The sequence below is a fragment of the Pleurodeles waltl genome, chromosome 9, assembly GCF_031143425.1.
Source record: "Pleurodeles waltl isolate 20211129_DDA chromosome 9, aPleWal1.hap1.20221129, whole genome shotgun sequence".
Classification (NCBI taxonomy): Eukaryota; Metazoa; Chordata; class Amphibia; order Caudata; family Salamandridae; genus Pleurodeles; species Pleurodeles waltl.
Window position 1 is genome coordinate 1079074742 of NC_090448.1, and position 23382 is coordinate 1079098123.

The 23382-nt window shown below is 43.5% G+C and overlaps 1 protein-coding gene across 1 annotated transcript in view; it reads right to left on the reverse strand.

Moving 5' to 3' along the window:
• FANCM (FA complementation group M) overlaps window positions 1-23382 on the reverse strand; it is a 666273-nt gene that overhangs the window by 52412 nt on the left and 590479 nt on the right. The window contains exons 18-20 of the mRNA XM_069208717.1: window positions 21750-21878; window positions 11223-11379; window positions 5784-5896 (exon numbers count right to left, since the gene is read on the reverse strand). Of these exons, the coding sequence (XP_069064818.1) occupies window positions 5784-5896; window positions 11223-11379; window positions 21750-21878 (399 nt within the window). The remainder of the gene's footprint in view (window positions 1-5783; window positions 5897-11222; window positions 11380-21749; window positions 21879-23382) is intronic.

Sequence of the window (23382 nt, forward strand, 5' to 3'; positions counted from 1 at the left end):
GAGGCGTAAAGTGCATTGGCATTGAGTAGAGTGGTACAGAGTGGAGTAGAGAGGCATAGTGTGAAGTAGCATAAGGTGCAGTGGCAGAGTGGAGTGGTTCAGAGTGCGGAAGAGTGCAGTGTCCCACAGTGCAGTGGCATGGAGTGCAGTGGCATGGAGTGGTGTAAAGTGGAGTGGTGTGGAGTGGAATATGCATGGTGTGGTTACACACTTTCTTTACTGACAACATGTTTTTGAGTGGAATGACCATTACATTTGTACAGGCATACAATTTTTCACATAAAACTACAGTGCACAGATGATGATGTGTGGAAATTCCATCATCTAATCTAATGATTTGTTTTAATCACATAAAGGTATTTGTTTCTGGCACAGTTCAGAATTAACAAAAATGTGCTTCATTTGTACTCCTAATTCTGATATATTCCTAAATCCGTGCAGATTACTGAAATGTTGTCTGTGGTAGAAAAAACTATTTCCCACCCCCAGTATCCAGCAAGATTGTTGCATAAATCCTCTCACTTTAAAGTCAGAGAAATAAAAGTAAACACTAAGTTACCTCAGAAAACAGAGCCTGACATTTGACCTTGTTCTTTGAATGCACAGGAAATGTGAAGAGATTAGAAGATTTACAGGCCTGCTTATGGGCAAGGGAAGGGACGAACTCAAGCTGGATAGCCTAAAATAAATAAAGCCAGCAAATTGAAAGCAATGAAATGTGAGTTACAAACCACAAAGCCAATGGCAAGCAACGGGCAGAATGCATTGCCAAGGAAGCTCTATGAATGTACTTAAAGTGACAGCTGTGGGATACTTTGAGGGTAAAGTCCAGTATTTTAGTCCAGTTTGTATCTTGCAGATGTTTGGCAACATCAGTCACCCAGGTAGTATAACGAGAAGACCCGGAGTGGTCTCCTTGTTGCAGGAAAGATCTGTACGCACATCTTACCAGTTTGTTGCCAGTCCATATGGTGTAGAGACTCTGGCACAGTACTGAAGGGCATTCATTTACTAATGAACAAGGATGTAATGTGACATCTGAATGAAGCATACTAGGAGGCAATCACAAAAAGACCAAAGTGAATAAATAATGCTATGTAGAAAATGGTTACTAAACGCACTGATAACGTAGTGGAGTATGGCTTCTCTCGGATGTGTCTGTAAAACTGACGTTTGTTCTTGAATTTTTGTCCTGAATTTTGACCCTTCATCCTGAATTTTGTCCAGAATTTGTACCCCTTGTCCTGAATTCTTTTTTTTTTTACAGTTCTGTCCAGAATTTGCCTCCATGCCAGATGGTCACCCTAGTAAAACTACCAAACTGCTCCTCGCGAAATCAGTACCTGGGGTCAGCACAGAGTAAGATTTAGCTGCCTTTCATAAGAAAATGCTGAGGGTAGAGCAGCGGGTGGGGAGGAGGGTGTTACACCAATGATGTACTGAAACTGATAATATTAATTGATAGGTGAATAAAACGGGTGCAGGCATGGTTCTACTCAGGTACTTTTTAGAAACATTAAGGCTTTACGGGTATGTCATTTATGGATTAGCAGAAAGGTTTTTATTTGGGAAATAGGAGGCTGATACAGTAGATTAGCGCAAGGCACTTTCCATATCAATGGTTATGGAGCTATTAAATGTTTAGTTGAGACGAAACAGGGCCGAAAAGTAAACTTTCATGACAATTCTGTTACATTCTGGCAACTCGACAGTGTCACTTTCAATAATTATTAACCCTTTGAAACAAACTGTTAACATTTCTAAAGGGAGAGAGAAGAGTCCACTGGGTGGTGATGGCAGTAGTAGGACAGAGCACGAGAAGTGTGAGGCATCAAAACTGCACCGAAGGGCCCTGGGAGTGATGTGATGTCAACGCAGAAGCGCAGAAATTGGATCAAAGTTGTAAAAGGAAGAGTGATCACATCTGTGTGGGTGGCATACCCAGGGAGAACTGGAACTGCACTGAGAGAGTGGAGCAAACACTGCAAAGGAGAGGAAGGGTTGAGCTATGAAGTGGGTCTGTAAGAGGTACAGTATTAAAGCTTGCGAAGGTGATCATAACTGCACAGGAATGCTAAACTGAACAACTGAAACTGGGGACTGCAAGCAGAGGAATTAACCTAAGCAAGTAATAAATGGGTGGCACATGACATCACAAAACAAGTATAAATTTCAGCCATGAGAGTGGCGAGATAGAATAGTGTGTAGAAAATACCTGGAGAAGTTGATCAAGAACTTCCCCTACCTATAACGTTGTTGGGAACCACATGGCACAGTGGCCATTTCGCCTCTCTTCTGTAGTGCAAGTGTCTAATCCAGGGAGTTCGACCCTTGAAAAACGTGGTCAAATACATGGTGAATTTAACTCCAATTTACGTTAAAGTTTACAACATTCTTTCAGTGGCTGCAAATGCCTGGAATGCACATTTTCAATGTAGCATTAAGTTCATCTGATGAGGTCAAGGCAAACGTTTACAAAGGCTTGTCCTTCCTGACAGAGCTTTGCATGTCGTTCCGCACGGCTTGAAAATAAAGGTTTACATTTTAGCCACGAGATGCTGTAGCTGCTGGGCACAATGGATCCGAAGAAAAAAAAAAAAAAAAAAAGAGACCAAAGCTGACAGTTTTGAGTCCCAGGACCTTGATTTGAGGGCCACAGTCTACATACTGTTACTCTCAAGGAAGTTTCCCTAATGGGAATTCTTGCAATACGTTTTCCCTTTATATAGACATCAATACATTTCCTTCAACTAGAGCCAATCCCAATTTCTGTTGATGAGGTGGTCTTTTTTGCTCGGGACTCAACTGTTCTTGGAAGACAGGGTCAAAATCAGATGGCCTTTCAGGTCTTGAGAATCTCGGTTGTCCCAAACTCATTTAAATGTATGCTCTCTTGCTTTTGCTGATAGATTTATTTAGCCTCAGTGCCACTCCTCTGCAGATGACAGCAGATATTCATGGAAGCAGATGGCATTCTAATGCAGTTTTCAAGCTGTCAACCTGTCGTGCATCCGTGTTGAGCAGAGGAACAGATACAACAGGATACAGCTCATCATGGATCAGACAGACGAAATTTCCTTTGGCTTGCAGGGGATTTTAGATATGCAAGAAAATCAAGACTCCTTTTAAAACATCTTCAACCCATTGGAAGAAGTGAAGAATTAGAGTTATGACAGGCTTGTGTCTTTTGGATGTAGGAACAGGTAAGCAGTGACAGCATACAGCGTGTTTTCCTGGTGTGCAATCGTGAGGAAGGACTTCACCTTCTCTAGAGAGAGACAGATTGGATGAATGGTGGTGTGTGCATTAATTCGACGCTCCTCTAGAGAAAATGTTTGCATTCTGGTTGCCCTCATATCTTATCTATGTTATATTATGCCTGTTTGACATTTAGATTAATGGATGGACAACTGAAAAACAAATATGTGCCCGACACGAGGAGACACCTGCATTAGCAGGTGCTGGAGGTTGCAAAATTAAATTGAACTTGTCCGTCTGAGACAAAAGATCCCCCATTGAGTTTGTATTAAACTAGTTAAAAATATTAAAGGGCACGGGTCACCCAGGAACCCAGATGTTTGAAAAGAAGTCTGGTTTCAAAAGAGTAAAAATGCTTTGTATGTTCAGGAAGGCACAGTCTGCTTACTTGGGCTTAGAACAAGCTATCAAACCTGTGTTGATTTCAAAATTTTCATCTGTCTGAGCAGCTGTCCTTCTCTCTACTTGTTGCTGATCATCTCAAGACTGTGACATTTACAATATGTGCAATATTGCATGTTCTTTCACTCTCTCACAGCCAAATAACAGGAATTGGTAATTTTTTTAAATATGGCTTTCATATTTGTACTTCCCCAAAATCATTTAATCATAATGCATCAAATGTGAAATGCAAATTCTCACTCTTATGGAAATAAGTTGCATTGGTCTGGAAGCTGCAGCTATATATCACCGTTTCCTGTGGCCAGACCATCAATATTTCTTTGATTACAGAAAAATTCAAGTTTATGAATTTTAATTTGCATGGTTTGGAGGTTAAAACTTACCAGATCCCCTACGTGAGAACCAATATAGCCGAGCCTGGGCCCATCCCGCTGCAGTTATGCTGACATAACCTGTTGGATTCCCCAAGGTTCTCCCTTGTCTGCTACTCTATTCATAGCTTTACTCTGACCCCTTCCCCCCCCCAATGTCATTTTGGCCTCGCACATAATACAATAACAAGTTATGTAAATGTGACACAGTTTCATCAAGATGAGTCTGGTAACACGACCACTGTATGTCACTGTCTCTTCTATGTTCATCAGTGGATGTAGGGCAATTGGTTCCCCCTTATTGGCGAAAAGATGAAACTCTGTTTCTATGCTCAATGAATCCAGTACCCTTCCCTCTGACTCAAATATATTTATTTGAATTTTTTGTAAAGTGCCCTTACCCATCGCAACAGTGACCTTCATCCTGGACGGATCGACTGCTGAACGTCCTGCAGTCGGATGATCTTGTCAACAGGATGTACCTGCTGGCAGATCTGAGGTTTCTGGACATTAGGTAGGTAAGGAGAGGTTTCACAAGATAGTTTGGTGCACAGCCATGAAGTGTCTTGTGGACTAGGCAGAGAGTTTAAACGAGGCTGTTTCTTTTACTGTAAGCCAGTACAGTGGTTTGACAGTAGGGGTGATTTGGTGTGATGTGATGGGGTGATGTGATCTGACTGGTCTTGGAACCTTGGAATTTCACAAGATAGCAGGTGGCAGGCCTCTGCAATGACTGCTGCAGTAGTCCATGCATGACATGACAACAGTGAGGATTTAGGCGATTTTCTGGGAGCAAAGAAGCAGTGACAAGATCTCTATCTCTTGTCCTTAATAAATACTTTATCCAACCCTAAATCAAAAACAATTAGCAGCTCATTTTAATTCTCTTTCCAGTGTGTAAAAACATACAAATTAAAAATGTTTCCATTTTTTATTTCGAAAGACTCTTCTGCGGAGTACAGGTGCGGTTAATTAAACGTATAACAACATTTATACGTCAGCATCTTTTTTTTTTTTACTACTACATTTTTAGAACAAATCATTATTTTCTGTATTTCAGACAGACAAATGATAATCTAACAAGTTAATATGAGCCAAAAATATAGTTCTGGATAAAAGAAAGTAACTTATTTTGTGCTGGATAGCAAACTGTTATATTATTGTAATATGGTGTAATTTACACTAAATTAAAAATAAATACATTTCATTTTCCATGTTTGGTTACAACTCGAAACATAAAGAGCACATTCAGATTGTTCATGTAAATGTCTTTGGAGGTCTAGAATAACAACCTCTATTTTGTTTACTGAACCACCACTGAAGACCGTTAATTCATGCGATTTGTTAAATGGCTTTGAGTCTGGATTGTTAAAGAGATTTTCTACTATAATTTATTAAAGAAGCATGAGGAATATAGGCTTCCCTCCAAGTGGTAAAAAGTAGCCTTCCCAAACTCTGTTGATTTTGAATTGTTCCAAGTGGTATTAAATTTAAAACGCTGTTGGTTTCCATTGAAACTTTGTGCGATTTAAGTAAGAGAATAACCTTGGTGGCTGTGCTCGATTTTTTTGTCAATTTCTTATCTATCCTTTAAAAAGCAAAATGCAAAATTAAGAAAATCTAATGAAGGAGGTGAAATGATTGAACCAAAATAAAAGAAGATAAGTTTAAAATACTGAAACATACGGATTTAACAAATAAAACTGATAGAAACACACTATTCCAAAAATGATACCTTCCTGGAACACATACCTGTGAGAAGATAGTTAGGTTATTGTTTCTTGCTTTGCTGGGTACCAATTTTAATCGATTTCCGAACGCAGGACTTCTAACAGATTTCATGTAAACACCGTGCATCTCCGAATCTATTTGAGAAAGTAATCACAACTGATTAACATTGTAGTAATATCTTCTTGCCGAAAAAAAGTACAAGCGTTAAGTTTCTCACACTTTAATTTTTGCACATTCTTGCTCTAATGTAGGAACTCCTTTAGTCTAAAAGTTATGAAATGTCAGATTTTGAAAGGTCACTTACTTATCAAATAAATGGTGACATACAATGATGACACTGAGTTCCATTTTGAAGGTGTGGTTTTGCAGACTCTTCCCTGCATTACTACAGTGGATGAGTGAAAGTAACAAGATGGGGGAGTCCACAATCACAAGATCACCAGCAAAACCAAGCCTACAAAATGGACAGCTCTATATTAAAGAAAAACTTGAAGTGGATGGACAGCCTAGAAACACATCATACAGAAAGCTCCAATTAAGCAAGTAGAGGACAGAGTTTGTTCACCTGAAGCTTATGGGAAGAAGCATTGTCAAACACGATGCTCATCTTGCATCCTACCTTGGAAGGGAGGACTAAAGCCCATTGTGCCTAGCCACCATGTATCAGACCAGACACAGAAGGTGTTGCCCAACATAAGTGCCTCTATTTTCTCAGTATTATTAACTTTAAGAGGAATGTCAGACACGCTTGAAACAAATCTAAGTGGGGGACACCTACTTATCCAGTCAACAGCTTTTTACTTTCACTGGTAAAAAATAAAGTCGAAAATCAAATCAATGTTGTCGTGGAGAGATGTAAATGTTGAAAAGCACAGCACTCAGAAATAAGCCCTTTGGAACCCCACAAAGGAGTAAACGGCAAGGGAGACAGGCACATGGAAACAGCTGTTTTAGTGCTTTCTTTGAGAAATGCACACACCACATTAAGGCACTGCCCCTTAACCCAAATAGCCTCAGGATGATGCAGCATTGTAAGGACAGGCCAAGGATGATGTAGGCAACACTGTTGTCGATATCCAGTGTTATACAAAGATCATTTCAGACACCCACAAGGACTAACTCTATCCTGTTAGGAGAACGAAGTCCTGTTTAGGCTGGATCAAGGAATCTCTTTAGTTCCAAGAACTGCAATAGTTTATGTATTACAGCACTTTCAATTACCTTTGAAAAATGGCACTGGTGTTTGCAATAAGGGTGGATCTAGAAGATAACCCCATTTAATGAAAAGAGGTTTGGAACTGGTAAACATAATAGCAGAGGTTTAAAAGATTTGAGCGTAGAGAAAGCAGAAGACAACACTTCTAAAACCAGGAGACTAGTTTCAGTGGGTGGAGGGACAACAAAACTATGACCTGGTGTATTCAGTTTTAGTGGAGAATATATCATAACATTCCATGCAGATATTCACAGTGATTTGGAATGGTTATAACTGATCTTCCTAATTTATTAATCTGGTTTAGTGACTACCCCTGTTGATGTGCTCAAGGAATGTATGTACAAAAAGGTGGGGATAGAGATAAATAAAAAACACCATGTTGGCTGCACAAGTAACTTCAGAATGTTTCTTGTTGTCAGGGGCACAATCCTGAATCTTCTTTCTATTCTTGCATATGTGGCATTGCAAGAGCCACACTGGGAGAAGTATTATTAGCTGCTTAAGCGCTACAGGTCTATTAATGTTTGTAGCTATATATGTATATATTTTTTTCCACAGTCTGTTTACTAAATATTTATCAAAACTGCACCCATAGCTGTCAACAATAACACTTCACCCCTCTCCCCCTTCCCACCAACAGGTACAGGTTTATAATCTGCTAATAAAGAAAATAGAGGACGGCAAGTTACATACTAGTACTTACCAGAAAACCACTGACCGTAACAGTCTCCTACTATATGATAGTCATCATCCAAAAGCATTAAGAGATAATTTACTGTACAGTCAGTTTCTCCGGTTAAGACGTAATTGCAGCAACATGCAGACGTTTGTCTCTCAGGCCAGTGACCTGTCTGGAAAACTTGACAACCGCCATTACCCCAACCCGGTGGTCAGGGCAGCTTATAAGTGGGCAAAATTTTGCAATAGAGATACTTTACTTGCTAATATTCCACGCGCTACTAACACCAAACTTACCTGTGTGTCCACCTTCACCCCCCTATCTAATTCTATCAAGAAAGTGGTAAATAAGAGATGGTCCATTCTATGTAGTGGAGGGTTGCAGATTCCTAAACCCCTCTTTGCCTTCAAACGCACTACTAACATCAAAGACCTATTAGTTCATATTAGACCTCTCTCTCTCTGCTTCTCGACCTCCCAGACAGACATCCTTGTGGGACATTCCTCAAGTCGCCGGGCACTTCCCGTATGGTAATTGCAACGTATGCATTCTGACGAAAACTACTGAAGTCCCTTGTCCTTGAACCAATAGGTACTTGGAATCTCCTTAAACATACTAATTGTAAAACGCACAATTGTGTATATTTGATCACTTGCCCTTGCGGGTTATAATACATGGGGATGACCACACGAGCGGTCAAACTCCGCATAAATGAGCATCGCAGCAGTATCAGGTGTGGCCGTGCTTCCACTAAGTTAAGCATTCACTTCCTGGAGGCTAAACATAGTCCAGACGACATGTCGTGGGTTGTTCTTCAGACCAGCACACACAACAATACCAGCTCTCTTTTTTAATTAGAACAACGGTGGGTGTACAAACTGCGCACTCATATGATTGGACTCAATGACGATATCCCTTGGACCAGCCTGGCCCATTAGTTTTCCATGATTTATGCCTTTTTGATGGTCTCTCTGACATTACACTTATGACTGACCTGTCTCTTCCACTTGCACCCTATATTTTGAGGTGTTTATGTTATTTTTGCTATTTTTTCCATCCCACCTGTCTCTAATGGGATTATGCTCTTTATTATTTATAAATTTTCACTTTCCCCCTAGAGAGTCGATTCATTAATACTGCTCCGGACTCTCCACTATTTTCGAGTCCTACTTTTGTGTTTACCCTGTTGGACTCTGAATACAGAGTCCGTTTTCACTTTCAATTACAGCCTCAGGAAGTCCACGTGACTTAGGCACTTCCTGGTATCACGGGCGTTCTCTTCCGTGTAAGACGACTTTTTACCGGGCCCCTTCGCGTTCCTCCACCCATTCGGGAGACGCGGACCCGGGTAGGATACCCGCTGTCAGGAGTACCCTTAATAAGTAAGTCCAACTTGGCGCTGAATGATTTTGTTGCTTTCTCGATTTTATGGAGCACTTCTCTCGCGCCGCTACTGAAATCAGAGCTTGCGCTCCCCGCGCAGCGTCGGACCTCCATTACGAGGGTCCCATGATTTGCCTTGGTTTTCTGTGTTATTTTCAATCACCTGTCACCCTTTTTCGTTTTGACAGACTTACTATACTTGATTCGAACGCTGTCTTTGGCTGGGCGAGTACAACCTATTCTCACTCATTAGTCGTTTGTACTGTGGGTGCATGGAGGTCTTATCTACCATACTTTAGATACTGCTAGTGTTATGATTAAGATGCCTCCTCAAATTAGAGATCATTGTTGTATTACCATACATATTTGAATCACGTTTATGAACAGTCTTTTACGTTTAACCCAGACGTGTTTTTTTGTTATACTAACTAATTGTTGTATCATTATTTTCTATCTTTTCATACTCCTACTCTAGAGGAGATTTATGCCTGACCATTGGTCCGTGTGGTCCCATGTAGCGCGCTCCCTAATGGGGACGTTAAGCTTACTTTCTTTGATGTTTATGCACTTTTTTGATCACGTGTTGACACCTTCACTGTGCCCAACCACCGGTCTTACACTACCTTTCCCTACTCCCATATTGAAGATTTTGTCATTATGTGGATATGTGTTGATATCATTTCCCTTGCTTTACATGTGTTTGTCTTAAATTACAGGGCAACAGAGAGGATTAGTAGTCCCATACTAGCGTAAGTGACCAGATACGTTTGTCCTGACAATTTCAGGTTGTGGTTTTTCCGCGTTTTTTACGAATAGGAGATGCATTTAGTCAATCTGGTCCTGAAGAAGCGTCACTGGACCTGTTTGGGCCACGAGAGACGTGAAACATGTTGACCCTTATGAGGGATGGCGTGGAATTTCCCCACCCTCTTGTCATAGAGTGATTGACCATTATCTCTGTTTCACTCTTGTGATTAGTTTTAATCTTGGCCTCTGACCTCCATTTGGACTAATAAACAGATCACTTTTTTTAGGTTTAGAGAGTCAATTTTAAATTTCCTTCTTTTTGATCTCCTTCCTTTATACACACACCTAGGGTCGTGGCATCATCTCAGATAAGATCTCCGGCAAAGAGGCCCCCCCCCCCATTTGGGGTGGTGCCCGTCAGACATTGCAGCACCGGTCTGACGAGGAGCAACTCCGATGATGAAGCATGACACCCTTCTGGGTGTGTGAGGTTTTTTGCTCTTAAAAATTAGGACCCCTCTCACATATCCTTTCTCTTTCTAGCTGGAACAGTGTATTTTCTTTATTAGCATATCTCTAGGGAGGCCATACACTGGACCAATATTCCTCCCCATCCCTTTGTTTATTACTATACAGGTTTATAATCACCTTGTTTATACTTTTGATGGATCATTGATGTGTGGTTTTTGCTTCTCCTCATGAATACCGTCCCCCCATCACTCCCCATTCAGATTGTGGCTGCAGTCCTAGAATTCTTCCATTATCCCCATGTTGTTGGTGCCCTCCGCAGCTATCATTGAATGATTGGGCTTGTCGCTTCTGATCGTGTGTTGCTCATGTGCTGCTCTAGGGTATCGGGCAGGTCTGTGTTCTTTGTGGTGCCTGCGCTCTCCCCTGTCTACGCCCATGTGCTAGCATTCTGTCCATCAGATCTGCCCATAATTCCAGGTCTTCCTCCATTTTGTCATCTCTTCAAGAGTTCTTCATAAGTATGTCCTCCATCTTAGTCCATTCTAGATCATCTCTACACCACAGTCTCGTGGAAGCCAGATATATTTAAATGTACTGTCCGGTGTAAAGTATTGACGAAGCTGGTTGTTTATCCAACACCTAAATATGGTTTTAACATGAGAATAATGCAACAACCTCTTGTATGTTCTCAGTTTCGAACCCAAATAACAAAAGTAAATTAAAATTAGATAAGGTAGTATCTGCTGCTATGTAAGTAGTGACAACATGCACTTAATGGAGCATTTTTACACACTTAAAATGGTTTTACTTGCATAGACAACGAGTAATTAGAAAAAGAGATATCAGAGATAAGTCTATCACACGGATAACTGGGCAAATAAGAGGTCCAAAATAATTTTCCATAATTTCAATCAATGTGGCAAATCTTGCAAAAGACTTGTGGCTGCATTCTAAATAAATGTACCATTTAAAGCCTGTGAGAGCTCCGTATTGTCATTTAGAAACTCATTCAGTGAAGACTCTCCCTCCTCTGCCGAATCAAACGTTTCATCAGATGACACTTCATCAGCACCTTCTGACGAGAGTTCTGCTTCCACGTCAAGAAACTGCTTTGCTGCGTGCTACAAAAAGAAGACACAACTCACTGTCACTGACAAAGAATCAAATCAAATGCAACATTTAGGAATATGTGACATTCATCCAACTTCTTACTGATGAACAAGTGCACATAAGACAAACGAGGAAGTATTTCTTAATAGTACAGTGCAAAGTAATCATCAAAATGACTTTAGTATTGATAGTCTTTATTCTTACTTTCTGCAGTGGCCTGGCATGTCTTGGCCACTGCCTATGGTACAGAACAATTCCTACTCAAAGAGTGAAAAGGAGCAGAGCCACCAGACACACCAAGTGACTGATAATGGGCACTCATATACAGGATGAGTTACCAAGTACCAAAAGTAAAAAAGTCAACAGGGAAGTAATCTGAGCATGCTGATATTCCCAGGCCCCTTCCCACCAGAGCCATGAGAAGACTAGAATGCATAAAAGTCTGGCAGCGTTTTTGAAATCACTCACACAGATCGTACAATAGAACTCTGCCAAGTTGGAGAGCAGAACCTGGTGTTCTTACCCATAGTTTAGAGAGTGTATGCACAGGTCTGCAGCAGACCTCTTCACTATTTTGCAGATAATGTTGGAAAATATATCTGAAAGCACCAGATACTCATTAGGCTCCCACTGCATGTATGTAGTTACCTTTCTGAGGAGAGGGATCATGTATGTTGCAACACTGAAAAAAGAACAGATCACCCAGTGAGCAACAGACATTTTCGGGCCTGTCTGGAAGGTGGGCCCACCAGAAGTGAAAGGCCACGCTTTGCTCACCTATGCAATGTCTCCATGTTAATGCAGCAGAGCTTGAAGACTGACTGAGGGATGCTTACAAAGCACAGCCTGGCCTTGAAGAAAACTGAGAAGATTTTCAACATAAAATAGCTTTCAATATCCACCAGGATCACAGACAATCTGTGTTAGCTTCATAGTTTCGAGATGATGCTGATGACCAATAAACACAGAAAAGCGTACTGAAATTGGCCTTTCAAGTTAATGAGGAATGATTTTTACAGCAACACGGTGTCCCTGCCCTTCTAGGATGCAAAAGAGTCCATTGAGGTTCTGTCAGAACACACACAGACCATAAGAAAGACTAAAGAACTGTTTCACTCCCACCCACGGAGAGCATGAGTTGGCCTGTTCACAAAATCTAGCTGTGTGTTGGAGGCCCCTGAAAGTCTATTCCAGTCAGCCAAAGTTTCTGTTCCACTGACCAATGGCAATGTGACAAATGACTGCCACACTATTTTGTAGACTATTACCATCAAACTGTCTGCAAGGAGGAAGGTTGTTTACCTTCTGAGGATGGCCAAAAGGATCTAAGGGTCTAGTACAATGTTTCAACTCTAGGATGTTCAGTTGATTGACATACGAATGATGTCAAATTAGATGCACCATCGGAAGGCCCTTAGCCTACAGCTGTACTTGGAAGAGTCGTGGTGATACTAACTTGGTGTTTCAGAAAAAATATATGCCCACAAATAAGATGCTTTCCTGGCTCTTTCCAAGAGAAAAGACTTCTGACAGATTAAGTTAAATTCCTGACTGGGACTCCAGATGAAGCTGTATCCTTCACTTTATGATATGGACAAGTGGTACTATCAATATACATGCGGTCTTTAGCCTTTTAGAGCCACCACTCTATTGTGTAGGACCTAGTATGGAAATTAGACCATTGCTGAAGGAGGGGGCACCCCCCACCACAGAAACCTCCTCTGGCTTCCCATCCACAAGAGATGTCGCTTCAAGATCCTCACACACACCCACAAAGCCTTACATGATCAACGACCACCCTACATCAACCACCAGCTGAACTTCCATCAACCCGCCAGACACCTGAGCTCCACCTCCCTAGCCCTTGCACGCACACCCACATCTATCACAGCTGCAGCAGAGGCCGTTCTTTCTCCTACATTGCTGCCAAGACCTGGAATGGCCTGCACCTTCAGCTTCCAACAGCACCCTCCTTTGCGGACCTCAGAAAGAAACTCAAGACTCGGCTATTTGACTGAGACTTCTCACCCCAGCACCCAGATACCACCAGGGGTGACAGTGCTGCACTCTGCAAATACTGACTGACTGAAAAATGTTTGGAGTTCGCCTACAAAGATTTCATCCAGCAGGGCTTCCGTGCTCAGCCGCCATTGGTCCCCAGCGACTAACCCGGGATCCGCAAGGTCAGAAATACAAGAGAGTGATCAGACAGTGTGCATGCCAGATGGTACACCTCCATAACCCATGTGTCTACATGTTTCAAGGCAAGCCAATAGTCCAGGCATGCCTGTGTGCAGCAGAGTAGTGCTTGTCTTTCCGCTGTCGGGGGTTGCCCTACCCACCAAAGCATGGTCATCGATGATTGTGCCTAGACCTCGGGAGGCCATTGTGTCCCCCTTGGGTGCTAAGAAAGCCCTGTCATTGGGATCATGTAGGGTGCAGTAAAAATTCCAGCCCCACATTATAGATGTGGGGTTGGTAGCTAATGTCCTATTCCATAGTTCACCAAAGAATCCTGGGTCGTCAGTATTTGGGCCATAGCAGTTAACAAATGTGATGCACGTAGTGCCCCATCTGCCCCAGAGGACAACACATCAACCCTGGTCGTCGCAGTAGGTACCCAGCTCAATATACGGGGCACCATTTTTATGAGTGTAGCAACCCTCTGGGCATAGGTGGAGTAGGACGATTCGCATCAATGAGCCGCCCATCAGCCAGCGAAAGCGAGAACTGAGGATAGGTGAATGTGCATCTCTTGTAATAGCAGCACAGAGATGCCAGGTCTATCTAGATAAGCAAGCACTTGCCATTTCTTACACAGAGTGCCTAGAGGTCTTATATTCCAGGTGAAACAAGAAATACTTACAATGCGATTGGCACCTGTGTTGGGCTTGGTGGCGGGGTAGTCAATGGGTATCACTTGAGCTGTATTGAGTGACATAAAAGTTACAAATGTTGCCAATAGTAGTGTTCCAACTGGTGCTGGCCAGAGGTTCTGATCCTATGTCCATAACTAAAAACATCAAATACCCACACCCTAGCCCTCCCATACTGATGGCCCAAAACCACCAGGACAGTATCTACCCTTGATCCCTAAACCATATAACACATTCCCCTTAACCACAAACTCATTTCAAACCACCACAAACAACTACCATCAAAGTGATTAGGGGTGTTTTACATCAGGAGCGCCAGTTTGTCCAGGGGTGTGCCCACACCAGTACTGTGTTTGATCAGGGGGGAGGGGGGTCTTCTGGATTGTACACCTATGAGGAGGCATTATGCCCACAAGGACGACACTATTCATGTTTGTGAGGGCCCCTTGTGGGGTCCTGCATCTACCCCTGGGAGTCAAAAGCGTACCTTTATTCAGAATCTGTGTGGTATTGCAGTGAGTTTCTCCTGCTTAGCTCATCACAACAGGGGAGCTTTTTAAGAAAATCTGATGCTTTCTTAGGAGTCTGGAACATATGCTGCTTGCCAACGTGCTAGATGTGTAGGCGGGCCAGATATAACATAGCATATTGTATATTGGCTTTGGGAAGTTGTTGCTTTACTGGTAAGATTTTTTTTCTTGCAGAACTGCTATAGTATAGTCTAGGTACAATGAGATTTTATGGGCTTCAAAGGAAAGTTGCTTTTTCTCTCTTCCTAGGAGAAGCGATATAACACTGTCCCGGAATTTGAGTAATCTCGCTATAGAGGGGTGAGCTGGTGCGCCAGGAGGGAGCATCTCCACTTCCAAGAGGTGCAAGAAGGTCTCCGATCCAAACATCCCCAGCAACATCTTTGCCACGTTTTCCACCACGTGGCCTGTGTAGGCAGGTTCAGGTACTCCAAGTAAGCTGAAATTATTACATTGTGCCTGGAATCTAAATACTAGTTTTTGGCAGCAATGACTTGCAGTACTTTCTCCATGTCCCGTAGTGTTTTGCCCTTCATTGCCATGTCATCTGCAATAGTTGATATTATGCGCTTGGCGTCTGTAATCAGATATCAGTGTTGGTTGAGTTTTTTAGTGATGGAGCCAATGCAGGCATTCAAGGTGTCTATTTTGAAGGCTTTTAGCATTGCATCTGACAAGGTAATCACCTCTGCCCCTTCCTCAGATGGACTCATAGCCGCTTCCAAGTCTCCCCTGGCCTCATCCTGTAAAGTCTGTCTAGCGCTTTGACAGGGGTCAAAAGTGGTTATTGGCAGTGACTATCTCCACAAAGGAATCCGCCACTGACCTCTCTGTTGGCTGATCACACCACCCATGTTCATCTGTGTAGGCACCACAGTGCTCCTCCAGGACCCCTGCAAGTCCCAGATGTCACCAGCTGCCCATGTGAACCCGCCTTCCCCCTCGCAACCCGAGGCTCACTCATAGGGGCAAGGCATGAGCAGATCAGGGGTTTCCTGCCGCTGGCTCTTACCTCTCGCAGCAGTGTTGAAGAAGGGAGTTGGTGTCCCCCCCATCCCTGCTGTTCCTCTGCTTTCTTAGCAGGCTTGCAGGCAGCAAGGGCTTTTTACTGTTGTTGGCTGCAGCGAAATAGCAGCTCTCCTGCCCAGCCTTCAACTGTCAGCTGGGCCCTTCTGGGTCAGAGATGTTCTCACCCCTTTATAGCTCACCTGGAATCCAGGGGGCGGCGACGTCCCACCCACTGCATGTCAGAAGGGAGCCCTTAAGGAGTTAGGGACACCACAGAGATCTCAGACCTGCAAGACAGACTGCACAAGCCCAGAGGCGGAATCTCCATCATACACAAGAACAACATCAGCTGAACAACATCAGCTGCACCACATTCACGGACATGTCATCCTCCAAAATGCAAGACCTGCCGTTCAAGCTCCATGTCACAATTCAAACTCCTCCCTCATACTTTCAGAGCATTACATTCCACTCGTTCGGACTCCCTACTTGCCCAAGTCCCATGCATACGGAAAGCCAGATCTGGCGGTCAAGCCTTCTGCTACATCGCTACTAAAGCACAGAACAACCTACTGCTACATGTAAGAGCCTTCTCATCACTTTTTGAACTCCGCAAGAAGCTGAAGACCTGGTGTAGGTAAGCACCCTTTTTGGCATGGTTAGCCCCCACTTTTTGCCTGGAATCTGATGTAATTTCGACTGCAAGTGCACTAGGTCCCTGCTAATCAGGTCCCCAGTGCCAGATTTCTTTCCCTAAAATTGTAAGGTTGTTCCTCTAAATTGGCATCACCTTTATCACCCTCTGTGTAAGTCCCTAGTAAATGGTACCGCTGCTACCTGCGGCCTGGGGTACTAAAGAAAGTCCCTAACAGCTGTAGCACTAATTGTGCTATCCTTGGGGACCCCGCACCAAACACAGATACAGTGCTGTCATCGCAGGCTGTGTCTCTTGGTGCAGACAACATTGAAATCAAGACCTGTCGCACATTACCATGTGCCAGGTCCCCTGCCACTGCATGTGATATTTATAAGTCACCCCTACATAAGAACTACAGCCCTAAGGCAGGGTGCATTATACCATATGTGAGGACATATCTGCATTAGCAGATATGCCCCTACTATGTCTTTGTCAATTCTTAGACATAGTAAGAGAACAGGGAGCCGTTCAGAGAACATGTGATAGACACTGGTCATTAAGAGTTCCCTGGCTACATGATTGCTTCACTGAAACTAAGGATGTTTGGTATCAAACATCTCATTAATAAACCCTCACAAAGTCCAATGATGGATTTATTAATTCATGCACTCAGAAGGCACCTTAGAGATGCCCCTATAAACCTACCTGACTGCTAACGTGTTACCTTGGATGAACGTCTAAACCAGTACAACGACCCTAGACAGATTTCTGACCTCCTAAGGTGAGAGCAGCGCTCTCGGAGGCCAGGAACAAAAGCCTGCTCTGGGCGGTGGTATTATCACCTCTTCCAGGCAGGATGGACATTTTAAGGTGGAAAGCTTCAAAGGCACAGCCGCCTTTGTAATGCAATAACGTTCTCTCCAGATGGCGGAGATAACCATCCCCCTGTCCTGACCCCACTTTTTGGCAGCAAGACAGGTGGGAAAATTAGTAAGATTAGGAGGTGTGCCCACATCATGTCAGACCAACCTCTAAGGTGAGCCAGCTGATGTTGGCACCACTTTTCAAATTCCTCCATCTTGTTTTGGACTGAATTATTATTCAAGGGTCAGAGTTAGGCCCACATTTTCCCAGCAAAAGTGAGCATATAGAGGGTATAGTCACCCTAAAGGCAGGCAACCCATTGGCTGCTACCTGGCACTCCCTGTAACGCTCCTAAATTGAGTATTTAGATGGTACCCCAGAACCCAAGAACTTAGATTGGATGGATCAAGAGGAGGACAAAGGAGAGCCACTGCCTGGCGAGAACAGCAGATGAGTTGTTAACATTTTGGCGTGAAACCCTGCCTGCCCGCACCTCTCTCGACAATCACAACAGAGTGCCTCGTCCTGCAAGCTGGAGAGCTACCAAAGCCTCGGGTACCCTGCCAGCACTTCAAAACCACAGTCAGTCTCCCCTGAACTAGAGGAGCTACTTACTTTCAGACCAAAGGCACCAAAAAGCAGTCTGGTCCACCACCTTGCAGCTCCCCAGCCCGACCGATGTCACAGATGACCAGTAGAAGGTACCCTTGCTCTGGAGAACCAGAATTGCCACGCCACCAGGTGTGACAAGAGCAGGACCCACCAGAGGCATGTAGCACCAATACCCGTGGTACTGGATGCCCTGCACCAAGCATCAACAGTGAGAGTCCAGTCGGGATTCTCACTACACCAGGACCAAGCAGCCATAGCGGGATGTCAGAATCACTGAGACCCACTTTGTGAGTGGCTCAGCTGTCCTGGTTTTGCCCCCGCCAGGTGATTGACCCTCACAGTGAGGAGCGATTTTGTGCACAGAGCAGGGCTCGGCTACCCTATCCATTCTGCACCTAAGCTGTCCGGCACAGGTCCCGGACAACCAGCTGTGCCACATTGCTCTAAGACCCCTTGCGACCCACGCCCAGTTTGGGAGCTCTCAAAACTGTCCCCAAGTCCCCCTGTGCAGCTTGTTTTTAGGTGGCCCCCTTCTTCGTAGTGCGCCGAGCTACAACCACACGAACACCCTGCTGCCAGTGGAATTCGGGGAGCTTCCGACAAACTGCTGGTTGTATTTTGGACCTTGGCCTGCAACATCTTTAATTCCCAAAGACAAACCCCCCCAAACTGACTGTACTTACCTTTATGCATTATTGACTTTTCTCTCCATAGGACTGTATTGTGCATAAAGGCGCACAGATTTGAAGTCTTTGTTTACCTGTAACTTTTAAACACAAAATCAGTACTTACTCTTTTGTAAAGTTCTTGGTTTTAAAATATATTTAAAAAGAAGTGTTATTTTTCTAAATTGGTCTCAGATTTATTCTTTGAGTGTGTGTCTCATTTATTGCCTCTGTGAGTACAACAAATGCTTAGCACTACCCTTTGATAAGCCTAACTGTTCGCCCACACTACCACAAAAGAGAACGTTAGTAATATCTACTTTGGCCTCTGTCAAACAATTGGGGTTCCACTGGACTCGGCACGGTATACTTCTTTTTAGTACACAATATAGAGAGCCAGCCTCGTACGGCTGGCTTTTCGAGTAGCCCCAATAGGCTCTCTGGGTGCTTATATACTTGCACCTGTTTAGCACAAGGATACCCTCCTGGGTGATGATGCGCTCTACAAATTGCATAGCATAACACAACAGAGAGGGTAGCAGAAGAGGAGCTAACAGACAGCACTGCATCGTGTCTATGCTCAAACGTTTCCGTGAGTTGGAACTCAAGACCCAGGGCTTTTTTCATGAAGGGGTCTGCCTACGCACGGTTGACAGTTGAGGGAGCCGATTCCGCAGAGACAGATTTTGGGGTATTGAATTTAGCAAATATTTTGAAGAGTTGGTGAGTAGTGTGAGAAAGTCTGGGGCTTGATCTTAATTCTCCATACTCCTATTTGAGGTTATGCGGGACAGTGGGTGTATATTGTCTTGCTTGCTGGGTCATAGCGGCTTTTCCATTTATGTTCCGCGATGCATTTCTTGAATGTGAGAACTAGACAATCATTGAGGAGACACTGCAAGCATCTTGAATCATGGCCATATTGTTGGAGCTTAAGCTGCCTTAAGGAGATCCAATTGTTAGTGTTCACTATTACATGCTTTATTAAGGCAAAGATTTCCAGGGCTGTGGCAGAATTGCTCAGGAGATCATCTAAATGCCAGTGACTTTTTCCCCCCACAAACTTTATTGCATTTTGATAGTAGCAAGTATATCTTATCACATAATGAGGCAGTGACATACAACTTCACAGTATATAACAACAGGGTACATGGCCATACACTGGCCCAAATTCACATACTAAAGTAAATCTTGCTACCATGATATAAACTCCCATCATGCGCTCCACTCAAACAACTAGCAAGAGCAGACCACTATCATAACGCCAGTGACTTAGCTTTGTCCAAGGTTGTGTGAATATTCCAAGAGTGCACAAAGGGGCTGTAGTCCTTTTAAATGGCACCCAAAAATGAAGGACATTGTGTGGTGGTCAGTCAACAGAATCTGATACATAAATGTATTTCAAGGATAGGGCTGGCTGAGTGAGTTGGTACACATACATCATACCTGCAGAGGTTAGAGGCATCCAGAGAAGGCAGAAATGTTTTGCTCAACTCAGTAAGGTCTAACCAGATATAAAAGCTGCAGAGGATGATTAGTGAAGGATAAGTCACAACCATGAATGCAATAAAGACCCACAAGGAATCAGTAAAGGCAGTTTTGGAAGTAAGCAGCCAGTAGAGGAAAAGGAAGGTGAGAAGGGTTTGAGAGGAGAGGTGGCATCTTACTAAAAGAGATTCACAGCCAGGAGCAGAAATGACAGAAAAGGCAAGTACATCCTGAAACTTCATGGATGATGTTGAACCCTCTGATCACTCTGTTCAATTGGTTCTTGAGGAGAACCTTGTGCTCTGGCAATACCGCTTTATGAATAGAAAGAACTGCATTTATCAGTCTGCCACCATGTTTCAATAATAAAGAGCAGTTCTGCACTACGGATGTAGTTTCTGACAAACCTTTTGCCTTCACGCTTCCTTTTATGCTGAATTCTTTTTTGTTGGCTCTAGGATTCTGCACACTTTACCAGTGATAATAAGAGTTTGTGCTCACTCCTGCAAACATGGTAAAATTGGCTTACATCTGATTGGCATATTTAATTTACTTGCAAGCCCCTAGTAAGGTGGTACACCATATACCTGGACTGGAGTTGCACCCTTCATTTCAAGCTGAACTGACTCCAAAGGTCAGCTCACAGAAGTCCTGTTCTGAGCTACAGACAACAACCTTGAGAAACCTCCCTGCAACTGTCCAGTTGACCTTTTGTATTGGACCTGCCTGGGTCTGCAACTGGGCCCTCCTAAGCCTAAAAGAAAAGGAAAAATCCTGATGTTTTGGGCTCTGAGTTCCACCGTGAATGGAACTCTTACCGCTGTAGTTTAGAAGGTAACTTTTTTAGCAGGACTAACCTGGTTCCTGTATCCGGCGCGTGCTCCATCACGGTCAGCCTGAACTTGTGACTTTCACCTGGTCTGACGTAACAAATTAACTGCGAGTGGTGTTTTGGAATTTCAGGGGCTATACTTACCTTAAATCTTTGAAATTGAATATCTAAGGTTCTACTTGAAAAAAAATTATTTTGGTGTCAAATAATTTTACTCTATTTTTCTAAATTGGTGTGGGATTTTTCTTGTGTTTTCACCTTTTTACTGTTTATGTGCTGCTTAAGTACTTTAGACATTGCCTCTAAATTAAGCCTGACTGCTTTTGTGCCAAGCCACAAGAGGGTTAAGCACAGTTTAATTTAGTGACATGTTGTGGTTCACCCAGATAAGGACTGTAGCTGTTGCTTGAGTAGGGTTTCTCCACCCTCAACCAACAACCCAATTTCTCACAGTTGCAATAAGAGTGGGTAAAATGAGAAACTAAAGAGAAAGAATATAAGGGTGTGGTCTGTGGCCAAGAAGGAGAAGGGGGATACATTCACTCTCAGCCATTCGGAGGCACTAAGTAGGCAAGAAGACAGAGTGAGCTTTAGAGTAAGCCAGACGTGGCATGGAGCAACAAGAAAGGGCAGTTATGGCAGGCTGAGAAGTGTGGCCTTGGGGTGTGAGGTAAAGGGAGGCAGAATAAAGGCGAGAGTAGTCAGAATGTTTGAGATACAGATAAAAGAGAGGACTGTTGGGGCTAGGTCTGGGTAAAAATAAATCATTGAGAAGAAACAAAAATAATAATAAAGTTTGGTTAGAGAGAATACAAGAAAAACTATACAGCACTGCAAAACAATTACATGACACCAAACATTAGGTTTACCTTCCGTCTCAAATGACTGCTTTTTTGTCTTTTAACACCAGCCGGTTGTTTTCCAGATATCAAGGTTTCCTTTGTAGTGCTGTTCTTGGTATTATTCTTAAAATCCATGTCATCGTCACCTAACTCAGACTAAAATGCAGCATAAGAGAGAGTATGACAGGTTCAAAAACTCAAAATGGAGCCAATGACACAATAGTTTCTCTGAAAGAATTCACTGGCAATTTAAATCTTAATACTAAGGGAATGCTCAAAGAATGTATTCAAATCACATATTTAAAAAATATATTTGTATTGCAATTAAGACAAACAAAAACATCATGGCAGATGACATAGCACAACTTAGGCCACAGTCACAACTCGGAAATACATGGGTCAGTACTTTGAATAAGAGACCTATTCGCCCCCCCCCCCCCCACACTTCTCCCACCTAGATTTCCTCCACTCCATCCCCTTCTCATCACAGTACAGCTCAATCAATAATGGCATTAAGGGCACATATGTCACCTCGGTACTCATTCCATTTCCCCATTATTTTGGACCAATCAGCTGGGAAGCCTCTGCCTTCATAAACAACTTTCTCTGCCAACATGTACCAGTCCATATCGTACTCCCAGTCTCTAAGCAGAGGCACTCAATCCGCCCCACACAACCTCGCAATATTACGCTTGGCCACCATGGGTCCCTATGTTACCCGATCTTTGCTGCCCAAATCAGTGGGGTCCCAAATATTCAAAGTACACAATTTGGAGAGGCATCCATTTTACAACCACAGACCCTATTAATGCAGGACATAACTGCCTGCCAGTAACTCTGAATGGCGGCACAGCTCCCCATCATATGGAAAAATGTTCCCTCCTGCCCACACTCTGTGACAGAGTGCAGGAAGCACCCTACCTATCCTGAATATAGTGGTACAGACATAGTAACCCCTGTGCAGGACTTGGTTGAACCAGGCGGAACCCAGATCTGATTGCCACCTCCCTGAGGGGAGCCAGGGCCTCAGGCCGCTCATCGTCTTCCATACCGCCAAGGTCTTTTTTTCTTACTGCCTACAGAGCTTAAAAAGGGCATCCGAGGAATTCTTAGGTATTTTCTTTTATAAGTAAGGGAGATTGCCCTATGGGGCATATATTCATCAAGGAGTCTATCCTCCAAAGGTGATGACTCTGGGAGATCTTCTCCTCTCGGCGGTGCATGTCAGATTTGTAGGTAGAGAGTGGCTTCGGTGTCTGCCAGCTGATATACTGTTTGCAGGTCGGAGAATGGGATCAGCCGCCCATGGGACCATAAATCCCCCTCGCTAGAGAGTCCAATTAGTTCCCATATATCAAAGCTCAACTGTGTCTCCATCTGTTCGGTGTCCCACAGTGGGGTGGCCTGTGTAGTTTTGTCACACCAGCCCAGTGTGGCAAGTGTCTAATGCCAAAGGGTGACAGTATTTGCTGTCGGGCTCGGGAGAGAAGTAGGTCATCGCCCACCATGGACAGTCCTAAGAGGGTCTCCTGGGCTCATGTTATACTTGTTCATACAGTAAACGGGTTCATCTGGGGGCAGAAAGACCCAATGATTCATGACAGTAAGTTGCGTCACCCAATAGTATTTGCATATGTCTGGTAATGTGATACCCACATCA